The sequence below is a fragment of the Anomalospiza imberbis genome, unplaced genomic scaffold (genome assembly GCF_031753505.1).
Source record: "Anomalospiza imberbis isolate Cuckoo-Finch-1a 21T00152 unplaced genomic scaffold, ASM3175350v1 scaffold_476, whole genome shotgun sequence".
Lineage (NCBI taxonomy): Eukaryota > Metazoa > Chordata > Aves > Passeriformes > Viduidae > Anomalospiza > Anomalospiza imberbis.
Genome location: NW_027100084.1, coordinates 1 through 22,108, shown reverse-complemented (window position 1 = coordinate 22,108; position 22,108 = coordinate 1). Strand labels below are relative to the sequence as shown.

General features: G+C 62.7%; 3 protein-coding genes across 3 annotated transcripts; 1 reads left to right on the top strand and 2 right to left on the bottom strand.

Annotated features, from left to right (window-relative positions):
- Positions 1 to 327: 327 nt before the first annotated feature.
- On the top strand, positions 328 to 14,440 carry LOC137466933 (polyglutamine-binding protein 1-like). Its single transcript, XM_068178530.1, is given in 8 exon segments — positions 328 to 483; positions 1,678 to 1,789; positions 3,640 to 3,721; positions 4,752 to 4,820; positions 4,822 to 4,876; positions 5,944 to 6,004; positions 6,663 to 6,819; positions 14,427 to 14,440. Coding segments are annotated over 7 exon segments (597 nt in total). The 5' UTR covers positions 328 to 416; the 3' UTR covers positions 6,814 to 6,819; positions 14,427 to 14,440.
- Positions 8,097 to 14,435, bottom strand: LOC137466932 (tRNA (cytidine(32)/guanosine(34)-2'-O)-methyltransferase-like). Its single transcript, XM_068178529.1, is given in 12 exon segments — positions 8,097 to 8,663; positions 9,185 to 9,288; positions 10,040 to 10,048; positions 10,485 to 10,560; positions 10,656 to 10,702; positions 10,705 to 10,761; positions 10,840 to 10,888; positions 11,011 to 11,063; positions 11,168 to 11,246; positions 12,202 to 12,298; positions 12,736 to 12,805; positions 14,297 to 14,435. Coding segments are annotated over 12 exon segments (1,314 nt in total). The 5' UTR covers positions 14,418 to 14,435; the 3' UTR covers positions 8,097 to 8,111.
- A 2,843-nt stretch (positions 14,441 to 17,283) lies between the features above and the next one.
- PLP2 (proteolipid protein 2) lies at positions 17,284 to 21,250 on the bottom strand (the record flags this gene model as incomplete). The annotated part of the gene is made up of 4 exons (XM_068178526.1): positions 17,284 to 17,690; positions 17,797 to 17,884; positions 19,159 to 19,254; positions 21,082 to 21,250. Coding segments are annotated over 4 exons (373 nt in total), but the record flags the coding sequence as incomplete, so codon positions are not given.
- Between the last annotated feature and the right edge of the window lie 858 nt (positions 21,251 to 22,108).

The window sequence follows — 22,108 nt, the reverse complement described above, 5'->3', positions numbered from 1 at the left end:
ACTGGTGTTACTGGGGCTGTACTGGTGTTACTGGTACCACACTGGAGGTCCCGGTGGTCCCAGGTGGTTCCCGGTGCTGCCGCCCCTGTCCCGCATTGGGATCCCAGTGTGTCCCCAGTGTTCCCAGTGTTCCCAGTGTGTCCCCGGTAGTTCCCGCTAATTCCCAGGCTGTTCCCAGTGATTCCCGGTAGTCCCCGGTGCCATCCCCGGTGCTGACCCCGCCTGTTCCTGTGCCCCCAGCCAGGATCCCGGTGTGCCCCTGGAGCTGCCCCCAGTTGCCGTCGCAGAGTCCCAGTTGCCGTGCCGGTTGCTGTCCCAGAGTCCCGGTTGCCGTGCCGGTTGCCGTCCCAGAGTCCCGGTTGCCGTCCCAGAGTCCCGGTTGCCGTGCCGGTTGCCGTGCCGGGTGCCGCGCGGCCATGCCGCTGCCGGTGGCGCTGCAGTCCCGCCTGGCCAAGCGGGGGCTGCTCAAGCACGTGGAGCCCGGTGAGCAGGGGGCGGGGCTTGGCTGGGTGGGGCTGGGGGTGTGGCCTGGGTGTGCCCGCCCCAGCCCGCAGGTTCATGGGGGCAGGGTTGGGGCGGGGTTAGCAGCAGTGGGCGGGGTTAGGAATAAATGGGTGGAGTTAGGGTAGTGGGCGGGGTTATGGGCAGTGGGCGGGGTTAGGAAGCAATGGGCAGGGTTAGCAGCAGTGGGTGGGGTTAGGGGCAGTGGGCGGGGCTTGGATTCAATGGGCGGAAGTAGGAGCAGTAGGCGGGGTTATGAATCAATGGGTGGGGTTAGGGGCAGAGGGAGGGGCTTGGAATCAATGGGTGGGGTTAGGGGCAGTGGGCGGGGTTGGGGCAGTGGGTGGGGTTAGGCACAGTGGGTGGGGTTAGGGACAGTGGGCGGGGTTAGGAAGCAAAGGGTGGGGTTAGGGGCAGTGGGCGGGGTTGAGGCAGTGGGTGGGGTTAGGGACAGTGGGTGGGGTTAGGGACAGTGGGTGGGGTTAGGGGCAGTGGGTGGAGTTAGGCACAGTGGGCGGGGTTAGGAAGCAATGGGTGGGGCTACAGGCATTGGGTGGAGCCAGACAATGCCCCCAGAGCCTGGGGGTGGAGCATCCCATGGAGTGGCACAGTGGGCGGGGCTATGGGTTGAGGGTGTGGTTCTTAGCTGTGGGCGGGGTCAGTGGCACTGGGTGTGGCTCTGTGCCGTGGGCGGGGCTCTCATCCCAGCCCCACCCCAGGTCATTGCCAAAGACTGGAGGGGGGCAGTGGGTGGGGCAGTGGGTGGGGCAGGGTATGGCAGAGACAGCAGGTGTGGCAGTGGGTGTGGCAGTGGGCGTGGCCAGGCAGACGGCCCCGCCCAGAGCCTGAGGAGGAGATCATCGCAGAGGATTGGGGGTGGGATTGGAGCAGTGGGTGTGGCTGGAAAAGTGGGTTTGGCCATGGGCGTGGCCAGTCTGACAGCCCCGCCCAGAGCATTAGGAGGAGATCATCGCCAAGGATTGGGTGTGGCAGTTACAGTGGGTGGGGCAGGGAGAGTGGGTGTGGCAGTGGGCGTGGCCAGGCTGTCAGCCCCACCCAGAGCCCGAGGAAGAGGTCATCGCAGAGGATTGGGATTGGAGCAGTGGGTGTGGCACTGGGCGGGGCAGTAGGTGTGGCAGGGAGACTGGGCGTGGCCAGGCTGACGGCCCCACCCAGAGCCAGAGGAGGAGGTCATCGCCGAGGATTACGACGACGCCCACGTGGACTACGAGGCCTCGCGGCTCGAGGGGCTGATGCCCCCCTGGTACAAGGTCATCGACCCCACCTGGTGAGCCCCTCCCCCCCGTGAGCCCCTCCCCCACCTCTGAGACCTGAGGCCCTGTAGGGTCCATAGGGCCGCCCCAGTTCCATAGGGCCCCCATACAGCTATACAGGTTCTATAGAGCCCCTACACATCTCTAGAGGGTCCCCAGGACCCCCCTGGGCTCTGTAGGGCCCCCCTGAGCGCTATAAGGTCCCCAGAGCTCCCCCCCAGGGTCTATAGGATCCCCACACATCTCTATAGGGTCCATAGACCCCCCCAGGGTCTGTAGAGTCCCCATACAGCTCTATAGGGTCCATAGGATACCCCAGGGTCTGTAGGATCCCCACACATCTCTATAGGGTCCATAGACCCCTCAGGGTCTATAGGATCCCCACACATCTCTATAGGGTCCATAGACCCCCCCCAGGGTCTATAGGATCTCCACACATCTCTATAGGGTCCATAGACCCCTCAGGGTCTATAGGATCCCCACACATCTCTATAGGGTCCATAGACCCCTCAGGGTCTGTAGGGTCCCCGTACAGCTCTATAGGGTCCATAGACCCCCCAGAGTCTATAGGGTCCCCATACATCTCTATAGGGTCCATAGACCCCCCAGAGTCTATAGGATCCCCACACATCTCTATAGGGTCCATAGACCCCCCAGGGTCTGTAGGATCCCCATACAGCTCTATAGGGTCCATAGGATACCCCAGGGTCTATAGGATCCCCACACATCTCTATAGGGTCCATAGACCCCACAGGGTCTATAGGATCCCCACACATCTCTATAGGGTCCATAGACCCCTCAGGGTCTGTAGGGTCCCCATACAGCTCTATAGGGTCCATAGGATACCCCAGGGTCTATAGGATCCCCACACATCTCTATAGGGTCCATAGACCCCCCCCAGGGTCTATAGGATCCCCACACATCTCTATAGGGTCCATAGACCCCCCAGGGTCTATAGGATCCCCACACATCTCTATAGGGTCCATAGACCCCCCCCAGGGTCTATAGGATCCCCACACATCTCTATAGGGTCCATAGACCCCCCAGGGTCTATAGGATCCCCACACATCTCTATAGGGTCCATAGACCCCCCAGGGTCTATAGGATCCCCACACATCTCTATAGGGTCCATAGACCCCCCCAGGGTCTGTAGGGTCCCCATACATCTCTATAGGGTCCATAGACCCCCCAGGGTCTATAGGATCCCCACACATCTCTATAGGGTCCATAGACCCCCCCAGGGTCTGTAGGGTCCCCATACAGCTCTATAGGGTCCATAGGATACCCCAGGGTTTATAGGATCCCCACACATCTCTATAGGGTCCATAGACCCCCCCCAGGGTCTATAGGATCCCCACACATCTCTATAGGGTCCATAGACCCCCCAGGGTCTGTAGGATCCCCACACATCTCTATAGGGTCCATAGACCCCCCAGGGTCTGTAGGATCCCCACACATCTCTATAGGGTCCATAGACCCCCCAGGGTCTGTAGGATCCCCACACATCTCTATAGGGTCCATAGACCCCTCAGGGTCTATAGGATCCCCACACATCTCTATAGGGTCCATAGACCCCCCCCAGGGTCTATAGGATCCCCACACATCTCTATAGGGTCCATAGACCCTTCAGGGTCTATAGGGTCCCCACACATCTCTATAGGGTCCATAGACCCCCCAGGGTCTGTAGGGTCCCCATACATCTCTATAGGGTCCATAGTCCCCCCTATAGCTCTATAGGGTCCCTGGGGCGCCCCTGGGCTCTGTAGGGCCCCCCTGGGCTCTATGGGGTCCCTAGGGCCCCCCTGGGCTCTATGGGGTCCCGGGTCCCCCAGCCCTACAGGGTCCATCCCCCTCCCTCCCGCAGCGGGCTGCCCTACTACTGGAACGTGGACACGGACCTGGTGTCGTGGCTGCCCCCCGGCGACCCCGGCGCCGCCCCCGGCCCCGCGCCGCCAGGAGGAGCAAGGGCAGCGCAGGTGGGTCTGGGGGTCCCCAAAACCTGAGCCCCCAAAACCCTGAGTGCCCAGAAACCCCCCAAACCCCTGAGCCCCCCAAAACCCCTGAGCCCCCAAAAACCCCAAACCCCTGAGCCCCCCAAAACCCCTGAGCCCCCAAAAACCCCCAAACCCCTGAGCCCTCAAAAACCACTAAAACCCTGAGCCCCCCAAAACCCCCAAACCCCTGAGCCCTCAAAAACCACTAAAACCCTGAGCCCCCAAAACCCTGAGTGCCCAGAAACCCCCCAAACCCCTGAGCCCCCCAAACGCCTGAGCCCCCAAAAACCACTAAAACCCTGAGCCCCCAAAAACCCCCAAAACCCCTGAGCCCCCCAAACGCCTGAGCCCCCAAAAACCACTAAAACCCTGAGCCCCCAAAAACCCCCAAACCCCTGACCCCCCCCTTAAAACCCCCCAAACCCCTGATCCCCCCAAACCCCTAAGCCCCCCAAACCCCTGAGCCCCCAAAAAACACTAAAACCCTGAGTGCCCAAAAACCCCCAAAACCCTTGACCCCCCCAAACCCCTGAGCCCCCAAACCCCTGAGCCCCCAAAAACCCCAAAACCCCTGAGCCCCCAAACCCCTGAGCCCCCAAAACCCCTGAGACCCCAAGAACCCCCAAACCCCTGAGCCCCCCTTAAAAACCCCCAAAACCCCTGAGCCCCCAAAAACCCCAAAACCCCTGAGTGCCCCAAAACCCCCAAATCCCTGAGCCCCCAAATCCCTGACCCCCCGCTAAAACCCCCAAAACCCCTGACCCCCCCAAACCCCTGAGCCCTCCTCAAACCCACAAGGTATTTTGGGGTCCCCCCTGAGCCCCCCTTGAGCCCCCCCAAATCCCCCAACCCCTGAGCCCCCCAGAACCCTGAGCACCCCAAACCCGTGAGTGATTTTGGGGTACCCCCTCCAAACCTGCGGGAGATTTTGGGCTCCCCCCGAGCCCCCAAAACCCGCAGGGGATTTTGGGGTCCCCCAGAGCCCCCCCGAGCCATGGTGGACCCCCCCGCAGAGGCCGAGGAGCCCCCCGAGAAGGAGGAGGCGCCGCGGGGAGCGCCGCGGGCACCGGCGCGAGGAGCTGGCACCGTACCCCAAGAGCAAGAGAGGTGCTGGGGGCACGGGGAATTGGGGGTACCCCGGGATTTTGGGGGGTACCCCGGGGTTTTGGGGGGTTCTAGGGGGGATTTTCTGGGATTTGGAGGGTGAACCCCAGGATTTTGGGGGGGTTCTAGAGGGAATTTCCTGGTATTTTGGGGGGTTCTAGGGTGGGTATCCTGGCATTTTGGGGGGTTCTGAGGGGTACCCCGGGGATTTTGGGGGGTACCCCCAGGATTTTGGGGGGTTCTAGTGGGGATCTCCTGGCATTTTCAGGGGGGTACCCTTGGATTTTGGGGGGATTTGAGCATTCTGGGGGGGTACCCCCGGGATTTTGGGTGGTTTTAGGAGGGATTTCCTGGGATTTTGGGGGAATTACTCTGGAATTTTGGGGAGTTCTGAGGGGTACCCCTGGATTTTGGGGTGCTTTAGAGGGGGGTACTTGGGATTTTGGGGGGTTCCAGGGGGGATTTCCTGGGATTTTTGGGGTGTTCTGGAGGGGATACCCCAGGATTTTTGGGGGTTTTGCGTAGTCAGGGAGGGTCCCCTGGGATTTTGGTGGGTTCTAGGGGGGATGTCCTGGGATTTTAGGGCGTTTGGGGGGTACCCCAGGATTTTGGGAGGTTCTGGAGGGGATCCCCCGGGATTCTGGGAATTCCGAGGGGGGTCCCCGGGATTGTAGGGCGTTCCCTGGGGTTTTGAGGGGGTACCCCGGGATTTTTTGGGGGTTCTAGGGGGGGTACCCAGGGATTTTGGAGGGCTCTGACCATTCTAGGTGGGGTCCCCCGGAATTTTGGGGGGTTCTAGGGGGGATATTCTGCAATTCTGGGGTGCTCCAGGGGGCTCCCCAGGATTTCAGTGTGCTCCCCAGGATTTCGGGGTGCTCTGGGGGTTCCCTGGGATATCCGGGCGGTCTTTGGGACTCCCCAGGATTTCAGGGTGCTCTATGGGGGTCCCTGGGATTTCGGGGTGCTCTGTGGGGCTCCCCAGGATTTCGAGGGGCTCCCCAGGATTTGGGGGTGCTCGGGGGGTGCCGCCCCCCCCTCCTGTGCGGCGCTGACCCCCCCGTGCCCCCCAGGCGGGCGCAAGGATGAGGAGCTGGACCCCATGGACCCCAGCGCCTACTCGGACGCGCCCCGGTACGGCATTCTGGGGGGGTAACCCCGGATTTTGGGGGGTTTTAGGGGGGGGTACTTGAGATTTTGGGGGGTGCCCCGGGATTTTGGGGGGCTTTGGGGGAGGTACCCCATGATTTTGGGGTGTTTTAGGGGAGGTACTTGGGATTTTGGGGGTTTCCAGGAGGTACCCCTGGATTTTGGAGGGTTCTAGGGGGTATTTCTTGGGGTTTTGGGGGAGTACCCCAGGATTTTGGGGTGCTCTAGATGGGGTACTCTGGATTTTTGGGGGGGTTACCCCGGGATTTTGGGGGGGTCTTCTGGGATTTTGGGGGGCTCTGAGCATTTCGAGGGGCGTCTTCTTGGATTCTGGGGGGTTTGCGGGGGTACCCCGGGATTTTGGGGGGTTCTGGGAGGGGGACCCCAGGATTTTCAGGGAGGGTCCCAGGGATTTTGGGGGGTTCTGAGCATTTTGGGGGGGGGGGGGTCTTCTGGGATTTTGGGGGGGTACCCCTGGATTTTGGGGGGTTTTGGTGGGGGTACCCCGGGATTTTGGGGACCCGATGGACGCCAGCGCCTGCTCGGACGCGCCCCGGTACGGCAGGGGGGGAACGGGGGTGGGTTTTGGGGTACCCCGGGATTTTGGGGGACCCCCGGTGACCCCAGGTCGGCGTCGTGGCAGGGGCACGTGGTCCACGGGGCTGCCCAAGCGCAACGAGGCCAAGACGGGCGCGGACACGACGGCGGCCGGGCCCCTGTTCCAGCAGCGGCCGTACCCCAGCCCCGGCGCCGTGCTGCGCGCCAACGCCGAGGCCTCGCGCGGCAAGGACTGAGCCCGGAACGGGGACCCCGAAATGGGCACCCCAAATCGGGACCCCGAAATGGGCACCCCAAAACGGGACCCCGAAATGGGGAACCCAAAATGGGCACCCCAAAATGGGGGAACCTCAGAAATACCACCCAAAAGGGGACCCCAAAACCGGGGAAACTCAAAAGGGGGAACCTCAAAAGCAAGAACCCCAAAACCGAGAACCTCAAAATCTGCAGCCCCAAAACCAGAGAACCCTAAAACGAGGGAACCCTAAAAACAAGGAACCCTAAAACCTGGAACTTCAAAAACGTGAACCCCAAAATCTGGGAATCTCAAAACCTGAGAACCCCCAAACCGGGGAAGGCTCAGGAACCCCCAGTGCACCCGGGGTCCCCCAAAACCCGGGGGGTTCCCCCCAAATTCCACTCCAAACCACCCCCAAACCCCCCCGAACCCCCAAACCCAGGGTCTCCCAAACCTCCCTGAACCCCCAAACCTGGGGTCCCCCCAAAGCCCTCCAAACCCCCAGAGTTGGGGTCCCCCAGAACTCCTCTGGACACCCACAGTTCAGGGTCTCCCCGAAGTTCGGGGTCCCCCCCAAACCCCTGTGGACCCCCAAACCTGGGGTCCCCCCACACCCCTCCAAACCCTCATGTTTTGGGTCCCCCAAAGTTCGGGGTCCCCCCAAACCCCCCCCAGAGCCCAAAACTCGGGGTTCCCCCAAACCCCTCCAGACCCCCAAGTCTGGGGTCCCCTCAAGCCCCTCCTGAGCCCCAAACTCGGGGTCCCCCCCAAACCCCCCCAGACCCGCAAACTTGGGGGTCCCCCCAAAACCCCCCTGGACCCTCCAAACTCGGGGTCCCCCAAAACCCCCCTGGGTCCTCAAAGTTCGGGGTCCCCCAAAACCCCCCCGGAGCCCCAAACCTGGGGTTCCCCCGAACCCCCCTGAACCCCCAAGTTCGGGGTCACCCCCACTTTGGGGTCCCCCCCAGTCCCCCATTCCCTTCAATAAAGGCACCACAGCCCCGGGAGCGGAGCAGGGGGGGTTTATTGGGGGTGTCGCACACGCGCGTGCAAGGGGAGGGCCTGGGGCGGGCCTTGCACACCCACGGGGGGGTCCTTGCACACCCACAGCATTCCTGCACACCCACAGGGGTCCTTGCACACCCACAGCATTCCTGCACACCCACGGGGGGTCCTTGCACACCCACAGCATTCCTGCACACCCACAGGGGTCCTTGCACACCCACAGCATTCCTGCACACCCACAGGGGTCCTTGCACGACCCACCAGGGCGTTGCTCACGTTTAGGGCCGAAATTCAGTCCAGGAGACGCAGCCGGCGCAGCTCCTCGCACGGGGGTCCTTGCACACTCATCCCATGGGAGGGTCCTTGCACACTCCCCTCACATGAGGGTCTTTGCACACTCATCCCCGCACACAAGGGCCCTTGCTGTTCCTCCCACGGGGGTCCTTGCACGCCCATCCCCTCACATGGGGGTCCTTGCACGCCCATCCCCTCTCGGGGGGATCCGTGCACACCCATCCCCTCACACAGGGGTCCTTGCACACTCATCCCCTCTCGGGGGGATCCGTGCACACCCATCCCCTCACATGGGGGTCCTTGCACGCCCATCCCCTCACACGGGGGTCCTTGCACACCCATCCCCTCACACGGGGGTCCTTGCACACCCATCCCCTCACACGGGGGTCCTTGCACACCCATCTCCCCCCCCGGGGGTCCTTCCCCGCACGGGGGGCTCTCGGTGCCGGGGCGCTGTCCCCCCCGGCGCAGGCGGCACGCGTGGGCGTAGGGGGGGGCGATGGGGGGTGCTGGGGGTGGCACGAAGCTGTAGGGCCTGGCGGGGTCCAGCTGCGGGACAGGGGAACCAGTACGGCCCACGGCCTCCCAGTATGGCCCAGTACAGCCCAGTACTTCCCAGTGCTCCCCAGTATCACCCAGTGCCCCCCAGTACAGCTCAGTACCCCCTAATTTCTCCCAGTACAGCCCAGCCATTCCCAGTATGGCCCAGTCCCTACCTGTCCCCTCCCAGTCCCCCCCAGTTGCTCCCAGTCCCCCCGTCCCTCCAGTGCTCCCAGTCCCCCCAGTCCTCCCAGTCCTCCCAGTGGCCCCAGTGTCCCCAGTCCCCCCCCCCCAGTGCCCCCAGTGCCCCCAGTCCCTCTCCCAGTGCTCCCAGTACCCCAGTCCCTCTCCCAGTCCTCCCAGTCCTTCTCCCAGTGCTCCCAGTGCCCCCAATCCCTCTCCCAGTACCCCAGTCCCTCTCCCAGTGCCCCCAGTCCCCCCCCCCCCAGTGCCCCCAGTGCCCCCAGTCCCTCTCCCAGTCCTCCCAGTGCTCCCAGTCCCTCTCCCAGTGCTCCCAGTGCTCCCAGTACCTGCAGGGGGTAGCTGCGGTCGGGGTCGAAGGCGCTCAGGTCGCCGCAGGCCACGAAGGGCACAAGGACACGGGAGGGGCCCGAGAGACCGGACAGGGCCAGGCCTGGTGGGGACCCCAAACCAGGGGGAGCCCCCAATCCATGGGGGGCAACGGCACCCCAAATCAGGGTGTACCCCGAATTCATGGGGGGCACCCAAACCCATAGGCATACCCCGAATCCATGGGGCACCCCAAATCATGGGGGGCACCCCAAATTCATGGGCACCCCAATTTGTGGGGGGCAACGGCACCCCAAATCAGGGGGGCATCCCGAATTCATGGGACCCCAAATCATGGGGAGCACCCAAACCCCACAGGGGTACCCCAAATTATGGGCACCCCGAATCCAATGGGGGCATGCCAAACCCAATGGGGGTACCCCAAAGCAGTGGGGGCACCCCAAATCGTGGAGTGCTCCAAACCCATGGGGGGCACCCCAAATCATGGGGGTACCCTGAATCCATGGGCACCCCGAATTCATGGGGGGCACCCCGAATCAGGGGGTACCCCAAACCCATGGGACCCCCAAACCCATGGGCACCCCCAAATCCAGTCAGGGGGCAACAGGGCACTCCACATCCAATGGGCACCCCAAAATCCCATCAGGAACTCCCAATGACCCCCAAGACCCCCCAGAATTCTTCCAGGGACCCCTCAAAATGTCCCCAGACACCCCAAAATCCCATCAGAGACCCCAGAATCCTGCAGGAACCCCTAAATCCCCCAGGGACCCCTCAGAATGTTCCCAGACACCTCCCAATGATCCCCAGACACCCCAAAATCCCATAAGGGACCCCAAAACCTCCCCAAGGACCCCAAGAATCCCCCTCAGGGAGCCCTCAAAATGTCCCCAAAGAACCTCCCAACGATCCCCAGACACCCCAAAATCCCATCAGGGACCCCAAAATCCCACCAGGGACCACTCAAAACGTCCCCAGAGACCCCAAAATTCCATCTGGAACCCCAAAACCTCCCCAAGGACCCCCAAAATTCCCCCAGGGACCCCTCAGAATGTCCCCAGGACACCTCCCAATGACTCCCAGACACCCCAAAATCCCATCAGGGACCCCAAAATCCCACCAGGGACCACTCAAAACGTCCCCAGAGACCCCAAAATTCCATCTGGAACCCCAAAACCTCCCCAAGGACCCCCAAAATTCCCCCAGGGGACCCCTCAGAATGTCCCCAGACACCTCCCAATGACTCCCAGACACCCCAAAATCCCCCCCAGTGCCCCCCAGTCCCTCACCCCGCCTCGGGCTCCAGCAGCGGGTTCTCCATGGTGGGCACGAAGCCCTCGGGGGGGCTGTAGCCACGGCACACCACGAAAGCCCTCTGCCAAAAGAGGGGATCCGGGGGGGTCCCCCAAACTCAGGGGGGGTCTCCCCAAAGCCGAGAGGGTTCCCCAGGAGTTTTGGGAGGGGTCCCACCGATGCTGGAGTTGCGGCTGCTGCGGGCTTGGCGCAGGTGACGTCGGGAAGAAGAGGCGCAGTTGGGAGTAGAGCAGGGTCACGTCCTTGCCCCGGAAAATCTGGGGGGGCCACGGGGGTCAGCACCCCCTTTTTGGGGCCGGGGGGGAGCTGCAGATCCCCCCCCTCATTCTGGGGGGGATCCCCACGAAGGTGCCGCCTTTCTTCAGGACGTGGGTGGTGATGTTCAGCGCCTGGAGAAGGGGAGACCCCCCAAAAGGGGGATTTGGGGGGGTCTGGGGGGACCCCACGGGTCTGGGGGGGTCCCCAGGTGGTTTTGGGGGGAGTTTTGGGGGGGCTGAAGCCCCACACTTACTGCCAGCAGCAGCTGGGCCTGGATGTACTCGTCCAGGTCGTGCAGCCCCGTTACTGTGGGGGCAGTTTGGGGGGGTTTTTTTGGGGTTTTTTTTGGGGGGGTTTAGGGGGTTTTTGGGGTTCAGGTGCCCCCCCCAGGCCCAGCCCCCCAAACTCACCGTCAGGGGCTCCATCACAGACCACCAGGTCAGCCGGGTGCCCCTCGAAGTGGCGCTGGATCTCCCGGGCTGTGGAGGCCTGGGGGGCACGGGTTGAGGAACGGGGTCAGGAATGGGGGAAAGGGGTCTGGGGGGAAATGGGGAAAATGGGATCAGGAATGGGGGAATGGGGTCAGGAATGGGGTCTGGAGTAGGGTCTGGGGGGAATGGGATCAGGAATGGGGTCAGGAATGGGGTCAGGAATAGGGTCTGGGGGGGAATGGGGTCAGAAATGGGGAATGGGAGCAATGGGGTCAGGAATGGGGTCTGGGGGGGCACGGGGTGAGGAACGGGGTTAGGAATGGGGTCAGGAATGGGGTCAGGAATAGGGTCTGGGGGGAATGGGGGAATGGGGTCACGAATGGAGAAATGGGGTCAGGCATGGGGTCAGGAATGGGGTCTGGGGGGGGTGTGGCGGGGAATGGGGTCAGAAGTGGGGTCAGGAGTGGGGCAATGGGATCAGGAATGGGGTCTGGGGGGAATAGGGTCAGGAATGGGGTCTGGGGGGGGAATGGGGTCAGGAATAGGGTCTGGGGGGCACGGGGTGAGGAACGGGGTCAGGAATGGGGTCTGGGGGGATTGTGGGGGGGAATGGGGTCAGAAGTGGGGTCAGGAGTGGGGCAATGGGATCAGGAATGGGGTCTGGGGGAATGGGGTCTGGGAAGAATGGGGTCAGGAATGGGGTCTGGGGGGTTCAGAGGGGGTTTGGGGGTCTCAGATGGGTCTTGAGGGGGCTCAGGGGGTTTTAGGGGGGTCTCCACCTTGGTGATGGCACCCATTGACGGGGGGGGATATGGGGGGGCTGAGAGGGGGTTTGGGGGCTCAGGGGTTTTGGGGGTCCCCACCTGGGTGATGTCCCCCTGGATGGAGTGGGCCATGGGGGGGCTCAGAGGGGTTTTTGGGGGAGGGGCTCAGGAGGGTTTGGGGGTGCTCAGAGGATTTGGGGAGCTCAGAGGGTTTGGGGGGGCTCGGGGGGGGTTTGGGGGGGTCCCCACCTTGGTGATGTCCCCCTGGATCTGCACCACCCCCGGCAGCGGCGCCATGGCCTGGAGATCCACGGCCACCACCTGGGCTGGGGACCCCTCGGAGCCCCTGGGGGGGCAGGGGGGGCTGGGTGCCCCAGTGCCCCCCAGTGCCTCCCCAGTACACCCAGTGCCCCCCTGGGACCCCCATCCAAACCTCCCTGACTCCCCACCAATCCCAAACTGGGATTCCCAGTCCTCCCAGTTCACCCAGTTAGCAGTGCCAGTTCAGTCGGATCCCAAAGCAGGATTCCCAGCACCCCCAGTGCTCCCAGTCCCAGCCTAGGACCCCCAAACCAGCACCCCCCAGTTTGGGGTTCCCAGTGCTCCCAGTCCCAGCCTAGGACCCCCAAACCAGCACCCCCCAGTTTGGGGTTCCCAGTGCTCCCAGTCCCAGCCTAGGACCCCAAAACCAGCACCCCCCAGTTTGGGGTTCCCAGTGCTCCCAGTCCCAGCCTATGGCCCGCCAGACTCCCAGTCTGTGGCTCCCAGTGCTCCCAGTCCCACCTGAGGTGCCGACTCAGCACCTGGCTCCAGCTCCCGGGGGCAGCACAAAGATCCACGGCCCGCTGGACCCCTGGGACCCAGTTACACCAGTTACACACTGATCCCAGACCCCTGGGGCCCAGTTACACCAGTTACACCAGTTACACACTGATCCCAGACCCCTGGGGCCCAGTTACACCAGTTACACCAGTTACACACTGATCCCAGACCCCTGGGGCCCAGTTACACCAGTTACACCAGTTACACACTGATCCCAGACCCCTGGGGCCCAGTTACACCAGTTACACACTGATCCCAGACCCCTGGGGCCCAGTTACACCAGTTACACACTGATCCCAGACCCCTGGGGCCCAGTTACACCAGTTACACCAGTTACACACTGATCCCAGACCCCTGGGGCCCAGTTACACCAGTTACACACTGATCCCAGACCCCTGGGGCCCAGTTACACCAGTTACACACTGATCCCAGACCCCTGGGGCCCAGTTACACCAGTTACACCAGTTACACACTGATCCCAGACCCCTGGGGCCCAGTTACACCAGTTACACACTGATCCCAGACCCCTGGGCCCAGTTACACCAGTTACACACTGATCCCAGACCCCTGGGGCCCAGTTACACCAGTTACACCCTGATCCCAGACCCCCGGGGCCCAGTTACACCAGTTACACACTGATCCCAGACCCCTGGGGCCCAGTTACACCAGTAACACCAGTTACACACTGATCCCAGACCCCTGGGGCCCAGTTACACCAGTTACACCAGTTACACACTGATCCCAGACCCCTGGGGCCCAGTTACACCAGTTACACACTGATCCCAGACCCCTGGGACCCAGTTACACCAGTTACACCAGTTACACACTGATCCCAGACCCCTGGGGCCCAGTTACACCAGTAACACCAGTTACACACTGATCCCAGACCCCTGGGGCCCAGTTACACCAGTTACACACTGATCCCAGACCCCTGGGACCCAGTTACACCAGTAACACCAGTTACACACTGATCCCAGACCCCTGGGGCCCAGTTTCACCAGTGTCCCCAGTGCCTCCAGTGCTCACTGTGGCCCCATCCCCCTAATCCCCCTACTCTCCCCATTCCCCCCAGCTCCCCCCCATTCTCCCCCATTCCACCCATTCCCCCAATCTCCCCATTCCTCCCAATCCCCCCAGTCCCCCCAATCCCCCAGTCCCCCCCATTCCCCACTCTCCCCAGTTCCTCCATTCCCCCCAGTTCCCCAATCCCCCTAGTCTCCCCATTCCCTCATTCCCCCCAGTTCCCTCAATTCCTTCATTCCCCCAAGTTCCCCCCATTCCCCCATTTTCCCAGTGTCCCCATTCCCCATTCTCCCCCAGTCCCCCCAATTCCCCCAGTCCCCATTCCCCCCCAGTTCCCCCCGTTCCCCACAGTTCCCTGGAGGAGCTGGAAGCGCTGCTCCAGCTGCAGCAGTTTGAAGGCGCTGTGCGCTCTCCAGTGCCCCCAGTGCCCCCATTCCCCCCCAATTCTCCCAGTCCCCCCAATTCCCCCAGTCCCCAGTTCCCCCAGTTCCCTCAGTACCCTGGAGGAGCTGGAAGCGCTGCTCCAGCTGCAGCAGTTTGAAGGCGCTGCGCGCTCTCCAGCCGCCCTCCTTGGCCAGCCGGTAATAAACGTCCCGCTTGTCCTTGGAGGAGCGGCCCATGGCGGGCGGGGGCACCCCGAAACCTGCGGGGGACACCCCGAAAATGAGGACACCCTATTAACAGGGACACCCCAAAACCTGCGGGGGACATCCCGAAAACGGGGACACCCTATTAACAGGGACACCCCAAAACCTGCGGGGACACCCTGGAACCGGGGACACCGTTAACGGGGACACCCCAAAAACGGGGACACCGTTAACGAGGAGACCCCAAAACTAACGGGGGGGGGACACCCCAAATATGGGGACGCCGTTAACGGGGACATCCCAGAAATGGGGACACCATTAACGAGGACGCCCCATAAATGGGGGGAACCCACAAAGAGGGGTACCCACAAATGGGAGCACCATAAACGGGGGCACCCCATAAACGGGGGGAGCTCATAGGCGGGGGGAACCCACAAACGGGGGCACCATAAACGGAGGCACCCCACAAACGGGAGAACCCATAAACGGGGGCACCCCACAAACAGGGGCACCCCATAGACGGGAGGAACCCACAAAGGGAGGGAACCCACAAAGGGGGCACCATAAACGAGGGGAACCCACAAAAGGGGGCACCATAAACGGGAGGAACCCACAAACAGGGGCACCCCGCAAACGGGGGCGCCCCCAGCCCCAGCCCGCACCCGTGACGCTGTAATCTCCGCACAGTCCGTTATTTGTGCGCTCCACTACTCATTTCTAGGTTCTGCCGTTTGTCTGTGGGTCGTACCCTAAACAGACCGCTGTTCATACGGGGGGACACACAAAAATGGGGGGGGGGGGGTGGTCCCAGGGAGATCCTGTGTCTCCCACACCCACGGGTTATGGGGGGGTGCCCAGGGGCTGCTCAAACCACTACGAACCCCTCAAACCCCATCACTTTAACACGCGTTAATTTGACATGAATCCTACACTCACCGCAAACCCTCGCCGAGCCACTGCGCATGCGCCGCGCCGGCCTCACCGCTCCCCCCCACCGACGCGGCGCACGCGCGGCCCCGCCCCCCCCGCCCCGCGCGGCTCCCCCCCTCCCCCTCATAACATTTCCCCCCCCCACACACACACACACACCCTATTCTCGCCCCGCCCGGCCCCTCCCGCCCGCCGCCGTACCGGAACGCGCCGGGGAAGGACCGGGCAGCAGCCGCGGGGGGACAGAGGAAGGGACGCGGCGGGAGCGGTGAGGGCGGAGCGGCGGCGGCGGCTGAGGCGGGCGCGGGGCGCGTGCGCGCGGCGGGAAGCGTGAGGGGAGGGCGCGCGGGGCGGGGGGGGCAGCCGCCTTTTGGCACCGCGCATGCGCGGGGCGGGGCGCGCGCCCTGCCGGGGGCTTCCCGCCTTTTTTCTGTGAGGGGAGCGGGGGTTGCCCGGCTCCTCTTGGGCTGTGCGGGAGCCGTGAGGGGTGGAGGGGGTTCATCCCTTTTCCCGTGAGGAATGGAAGGGTTTCCTCCCTTTTCCCGTGAGCGATGGGTTTTTTTCCCTTTTTCCGTGAGGGATGGAAGGGTTTCCTCACTTACTCCGTGAGGGGGGCAGGGTTTCCTCCCTTTTACCGTGAGGGGTGGAGGGGGTTCCTCCGTATTTCCGTGAGCGATGGATGGGGTTTCTCCCTTTTCCCGTGAGGAATGGAAGTGTTTCCTCCCTGTTCCCGTGAGCGATGGGTTTTTTCCCTTTTTCCGTGAGGGATGGAAGGGTTTCCTCACTTACTCCGTGAGGGGGGCAGGGTTTCCTCCCTTTTACCGTGAGGGGTGGAGGGGGTTCCTCCGTATTTCCGTGAGCGATGGATGGGGTTTCTCTCCTTTTCCCGTGAGGAATGGAAGGGCTTCCTCCCTTTTCCGTGAGCGATGGAGGGGTTTCCTCACTTTTTCCGTGAGGGACGGAGGGGTTTCCTCACTTTTTCCGTGAGCGATTGAGGGGTTTCCTCAGTTTTTCCGTGAGCGATGGAGAGGTTTCCTCCCTTTTACCGTGAGGGGTGGAGGGGGTTCCTCCGTATTTCTGTGAGCGATGGATGGGGTTCATCCCTCTTTGTGTGAGGAATTGAAGGGTTTCCCCCCTTTCCCGTGAGCGATAGAGGGATTTCCTCCCTTTTTCCATGAGGAATGGAGGGATTTTCTCCCTTTTTTCTGTGAGGGACGGAGGGGTTCCTTCTTTCTGTGAGCGGTGGAGAGGTTTCCTCCCTTTTTCCGTGAGGGATGGAGGGGCTTCCTCCGTTTTTCCGTGAGCGATGGAGAGGTTTCCTTCCTTTTACCGTGAGGGGTGGAGGGGATTTCTTCCCTTTCTCCATGAGGGATGGAGGGGTTTCTTCCCTTTTTCCATGAGGGATGGAAGGGTTTCCTCCCTTTTCCGTGAGCGATGGAGAGGTTTCCTCCCTTTTGCCGTAACGGGAGAGGGAGTTTCCTGCCTTTTTTTTTCCATGAGGGAGAGTTTCTTCACCCTATTTTCCTGAGGGGTGGAGAGGTTTCCTCCCTTTTTCCGTGTGGTGTGGAGTGGAGGGGTTCTCTCCCTTTTTCCATCAGCGGTGGAGGAATTTCCTCTCTTTTTCCCTGAGGCATGGAGGGGTTTCCTCCCTATTTCCGTGAGGGGGGGGGGGGGGGGCAGTTTCCCACCCTATTTTCCTGAGGGGTGGAGAGGTTTCCTCCCTTTTCCCCGGAGGGGCACGGGAAGTTTCCTCCCTTTTTCCATGAGCAGAGGGGGGAAGAGTTTTCCTCCCTTTTTCCTTTGGCGAAGGGTTGGCTCTCCCGCCCTTTTGCCATGAGGGGAGAGGATTTTCTCCCCAGGCGGGACCCGTGACGGGAGGGTTTGGGGTCCATTATGGGACAAGCCCCCTCAGGATCTGCAGACACCCCCCGAGAGGCTGTTGTCGCGACAGACCCAGCGGAACCGCTGCTGCAGTAATAAAAACCCTTTATTTCCCAATATATTGCCCCCAAAAGCCTGCCGCAGGCTGGGGGGAGTGGGGAGGGGGGTGGGGAAACCCAAAAACTAACGGAGGCACCCCAAAAACTGAGGCGGGCACCCCAAAACCCCTGAGGGGCAAGGGCACCTTTAAACCTGAGGGGGTCTCCCCGGGGGGAAACTGAGGCACGGGCGGTTCAAGGCACTTGCGAAGGCGTTTGAGGGAGGGGCAACTCCTGTGGGACCCCCAGATCTACCCCTGCACCCCCCACCCCGGGGGGACCCAGGCGTCGGGACCCCTCAATAATTAATTTAAGGCTGGGGGTCTCCCTGTGTGGGGGGAAGCTTGGGGAGGTCTCCGTTGGGGTTCTTGAGTTGTTCAGGCACCGTCTGGGGACTCTGGAGAGGGGACAAAGCGGGGGATTAGTTACACCCCGCGGGGATCCCCAAGCCCCCGGGTTTCCCCACAGGGCAGCACCCCCTTCCCAGTGCTCCCAGTACACACCAGTGGGGGCGGCGCTGTGGCCCTGCCGCGTGGGGAGGGTGATGTAGGCATCATAGCCCAGCAGGACCCCGGTCAGGATCCCGAACACCTTGGGAGGCAGGGGGTCAGAGACACCCAAACTTCCCTTGGGTCCCCCCCCAAAACCCCCCTGCACCCCCAAACCCCCTCCCTACACCGTGCCCAGGAGCCCCAACACCTGGGGGGGGCGGGGGATCAGAGACCCCCAAAATCCGCCTGGAGCCCCAACACCTGGGGGGGGGATCAGAGACCCCCCAAATCCCCCTCACCCCAACCTGGAGCCCCAAGAATGGGGGGGTCAGAGACCCCCAAAATCCATCTGTACCCCCAAACCCCCCTCACCCCAACCTGGAGCCCCAAGAATGGGGGGATCAGAGACCCCCAAAGTCTCCTGAATCCCCAAACCCCCCCTCACCCCAGCCAGGAGCCCCAAGACTGGGGGGGTCAGAGACCCCCAAAATCCATCTGTACCCCCAAATCCCCCTCACCCCAACCTGGAGCCCCAAGAATGGGGGGATCAGAGACCCCCAAAGTCTCCTGAACCCCCAAACCCCCCTCACCCCAGCCAGGAGCCCCAGGAATGGGGGGATCAGAGACCCCCAAAGTCTCCTGAACCCCCAAACCCCCCTCACCCCAACCTGGAGCCCCAAGAATGGGGGGGATCAGAGACCCCCAAAGTCTCCTGAACCCCCAAACCCCCCTCACCCCAGCCAGGAGCCCCAGGAATGGGGGGATCAGAGACCCCCAAAGTCTCCTGAACCCCCAAACCCCCCTCACCCCAACCTGGAGCCCCAAGAATGGGGGGATCAGAGACCCCCAAAGTCTCCTGAACCCCCAAACCCCCCCTCACCCCAGCCAGGAGCCCCAAGACTGGGGGGGTCAGAGACCCCCAAAATCCATCTGTACCCCCAAATCTCCCTCACCCCAGCCAGGAGCCCCAAGAATGGGGGGGATCAGAGACCCCCAAAGTCTCCTGAACCCCCAAACCCCCCCTCACCCCAGCCAGGAGCCCCAAGAATGGGGGGATCAGAGACCCCCAAAGTCTCCTGAACCCCCAAACCCCCCTCACCCCAGCCAGGAGCCCCAAGAATGGGGGGGATCAGAGACCCCCAAAGTCTCCTGAACCCCCAAACCCCCCTCACCCCAGCCAGGAGCCCCAAGAATGGGGGGGTCAGAGACCCCCAAAATCCATCTGTACCCCCAAACCCCCCTCACCCCAACCTGGAGCCCCAAGAATGGGGGGGTTAAAGACCCCCAAACCCTCTCCCTACCCCCTGGTCAAAAGCCCCAACACCCAAGGGGGGGTCAGAGGCCCCCGACCCGGCCCCCCAAATTCCCCCTCACCCCTCCTGCGATGCCGGCGCCATTGCGGTGGCCCACGATGACGATGAGGGAGCAGATGAGGAAGAGCACAGCCCCGACGACGCAGCGCATGAAGTCCTGGGGGGCACGGATGGGACCCCTCAGAGAGACCCCCCCCAAACCTTCTGGGGATGCCCCCACCTCCAGGGGGTCCCCCCAGGAACCCCCAGACTCCCTGGGGACCCCCAATTCCCAGGGACACTCCCCAGCTCAGGCACTGCAGGGCCTCCCAACCCTCCCCACAGCCCCCCCAAACCCCTCCCCAGCCCCCCAGTGCTGCTCAAACCCCCCCATAATCCCCCCAAAACCCTTCCCCAGCCCCTCAATTCTCCTCAACCCCCCATAATCCCCCCCAAAACCTTTTCCCAGCCCCCCAATTCTCCACAAACCCCCCATAATCCCCCCAAACCCCTCCCCAGCCCCCCAATTCTCCTCAACCCCCCATAATCCTCCCAAGTATCCCCCAAACCCCTCTCCAGCCCCCCAGTGCTGCTCAAAACCCCTGTAATCCCCCCAAAACCCTTCCCCAGCTCCCCGTGCTGCTCAAAACCCCCATAATCCCCCCAAACCCCTTCCCCAGCCCCCCAATGCTTCTCAAACCCCCCATAATCCCCCCAAAACCCTTGCCCAGCCCCCCAATTCTCCACAACCCCCCCATAATCCCCCCAAACCCCTTCCCCAGCCCCCCCAATGCTTCTCAACCCCCCCATAATCCCCCCAAAACCCTTCCCCAGCTCCCCAATTCTCCACAACCCCCCATAATCCCCCCAAACCCCTTCCCCAGCCCCCCAATGCTTCTCAAACCCCCCATAATCCCCCAAAACCCTTCCCCAGCTCCCCAATTCTCCTCAACCCCCCATAATCCCCCCAAAACCTTTCCCCAGCCCCCCAGTGCTGCTCAAACCCCCATAATCCCCCCAAAACCCTTCCCCAGCCCCTCAATTCTCCTCAACCCCCCATAATCCCCCCAAAACCTTTCCCCAGCCCCCCAATTCTCCACAACCCCCCCATAATCCCCCGCAAACCCCTCCCCAGCCCCCCAATTCTCCTCAACCCCCCCATAATCCGCCCAAGTGTCCCCCAAAACCCTTCCCCAGCCCCCAGTGCTGCTCAAAACCCCTGTAATCCCCCCAAACCCCTCCCCAGCCCCCCAATTCTCCACAACCCCCCCATAATCCCCCCAAACCCCTCCCCAGCCCCCCAGTGCTCCTCAAACCCCCCATAATCCCCCCAAAACCCTTGCCCAGCCCCCCAATTCTCCTCAAACCCCCCCATAATCCCCCCAAACCCCTCCTCAGCCCCCCAATGCTCCACAACCCCCCCATAATCCCCCCAAAACCCTTCCCCAGCCCCTCAATTCTCCTCAACCCCCCATAATCCCCCCAAAACCTTTCCCCAGCCCCCCAATTCTCCACAAACCCCCCATAATCCCCCGCAAACCCCTCCCCAGCCCCCCAATTCTCCTCAACCCCCCCATAATCCGCCCAAGTGTCCCCCAAACCCTTCCCCAGCCCCCCAGTGCTGCTCAAAACCCCCGTAATCCCCCCAAAACCCTTGCCCAGCCCGCCCAGCCCCCCAATTCTCCACAACCCCCCCATAATCCGCCCAAGTGTCCCCCAAACCCTTCCCCAGCCCCCTGTGCTGCTCAAACCCCCCATAATCCCCCCAAAACCCCTTGCCCAGCCCCCCAATTCTCCACAACCCCCCCCATAATCCTCCTAAGTGTCCCCCAAACCCATTCCCCCAGCCCCCCAATGCTTCTCAAACCCCCCATAATCCCCCCAAAACCCTTCCCCAGCCCCCAATTCTCCACAACCCCCCCCCCATAATCCCCCCAAACCCCTCCCCAGCCCCCCAGTTCTCCTCGAGCCCCCCCATCATGCCCCCCCAGGCCGCAGCGCTCACGGTCCAGCCCCAGTGCAGCCCGGTCAGCCGGGGCGGCAGGCGGCAGCTCCAGGCCAGCAGCACCAGGGCAGCGAACACCAGCTCCACGGCCGCCAGCCCCGCGTAGCCCGAGCGCGACGCCCCGAAGCACACCAGGCACAGCAGGCACAGCAGCTGGGGGGACAGCCACCTATGGCATCCATACGGGCTGACCCCGCCGCTGCTCTGAGCCCCACAGAGCCACGGAGACCCCGGCGTGAGCCCCGCTGTACAGGCACAGCCCCTGGGGGATGTGTGCTGCCTGGGCTCCCTGAGCCCTATAGACCCCACAGAGACCCCCCACGCGTACCCTGACCGTATGGGATGTGTGCAGTGTGCCCTATATGTGCTGCCTGGGCTCCCTGAGCCCTATAGACCCCACAGAGACCCCCACGCATACCCTGACCTTATGGGATGTGTGCAGTGTGCCCTATATGTGCTGCCTGGGCTCCCTGAGCCCCTATAGACCCCACAGAGACCCCCACGCGTACCCTGACCGTATGGGATGTGTGCAGTGTGTGCTGCCTGGGCTCCCTGAGCCCCTATAGACCCCACAGAGACCCCCACACGTACCCTGACCGTATGGGATGTGTGCTGTGTGCCCTATATGTGCTGCCTGGGCTCCCTGAGCCCTATAGACCCCACAGAGACCCCCATGCGTACCCTGACCGTATGGGATGTGTGCAGTGTGCCCTATATGTGCTGCCTGGGCTCCCTGAGCCCTATAGACCCCACAGAGACCCCCACGTGTACCCTGACCATATGGGATGTGTGCAGTGTGTGCTGCCTGGGCTCCCTGAGCCCTATAGACCCCACAGAGACCCCCACGCGTACCCTGACCGTATGGGATGTGTGCTGAGTGCCCTATATGTGCTGCCTGGGCTCCCTGAGCCCTATAGACCCCACAGAGACCCCCACGCGTACCCTGACCTTATGGGATGTGTGCAGTGTGCCCTATATGTGCTGCCTGGGCTCCCTGAAACCCTATAGACCCCACAAAGACCCCCAC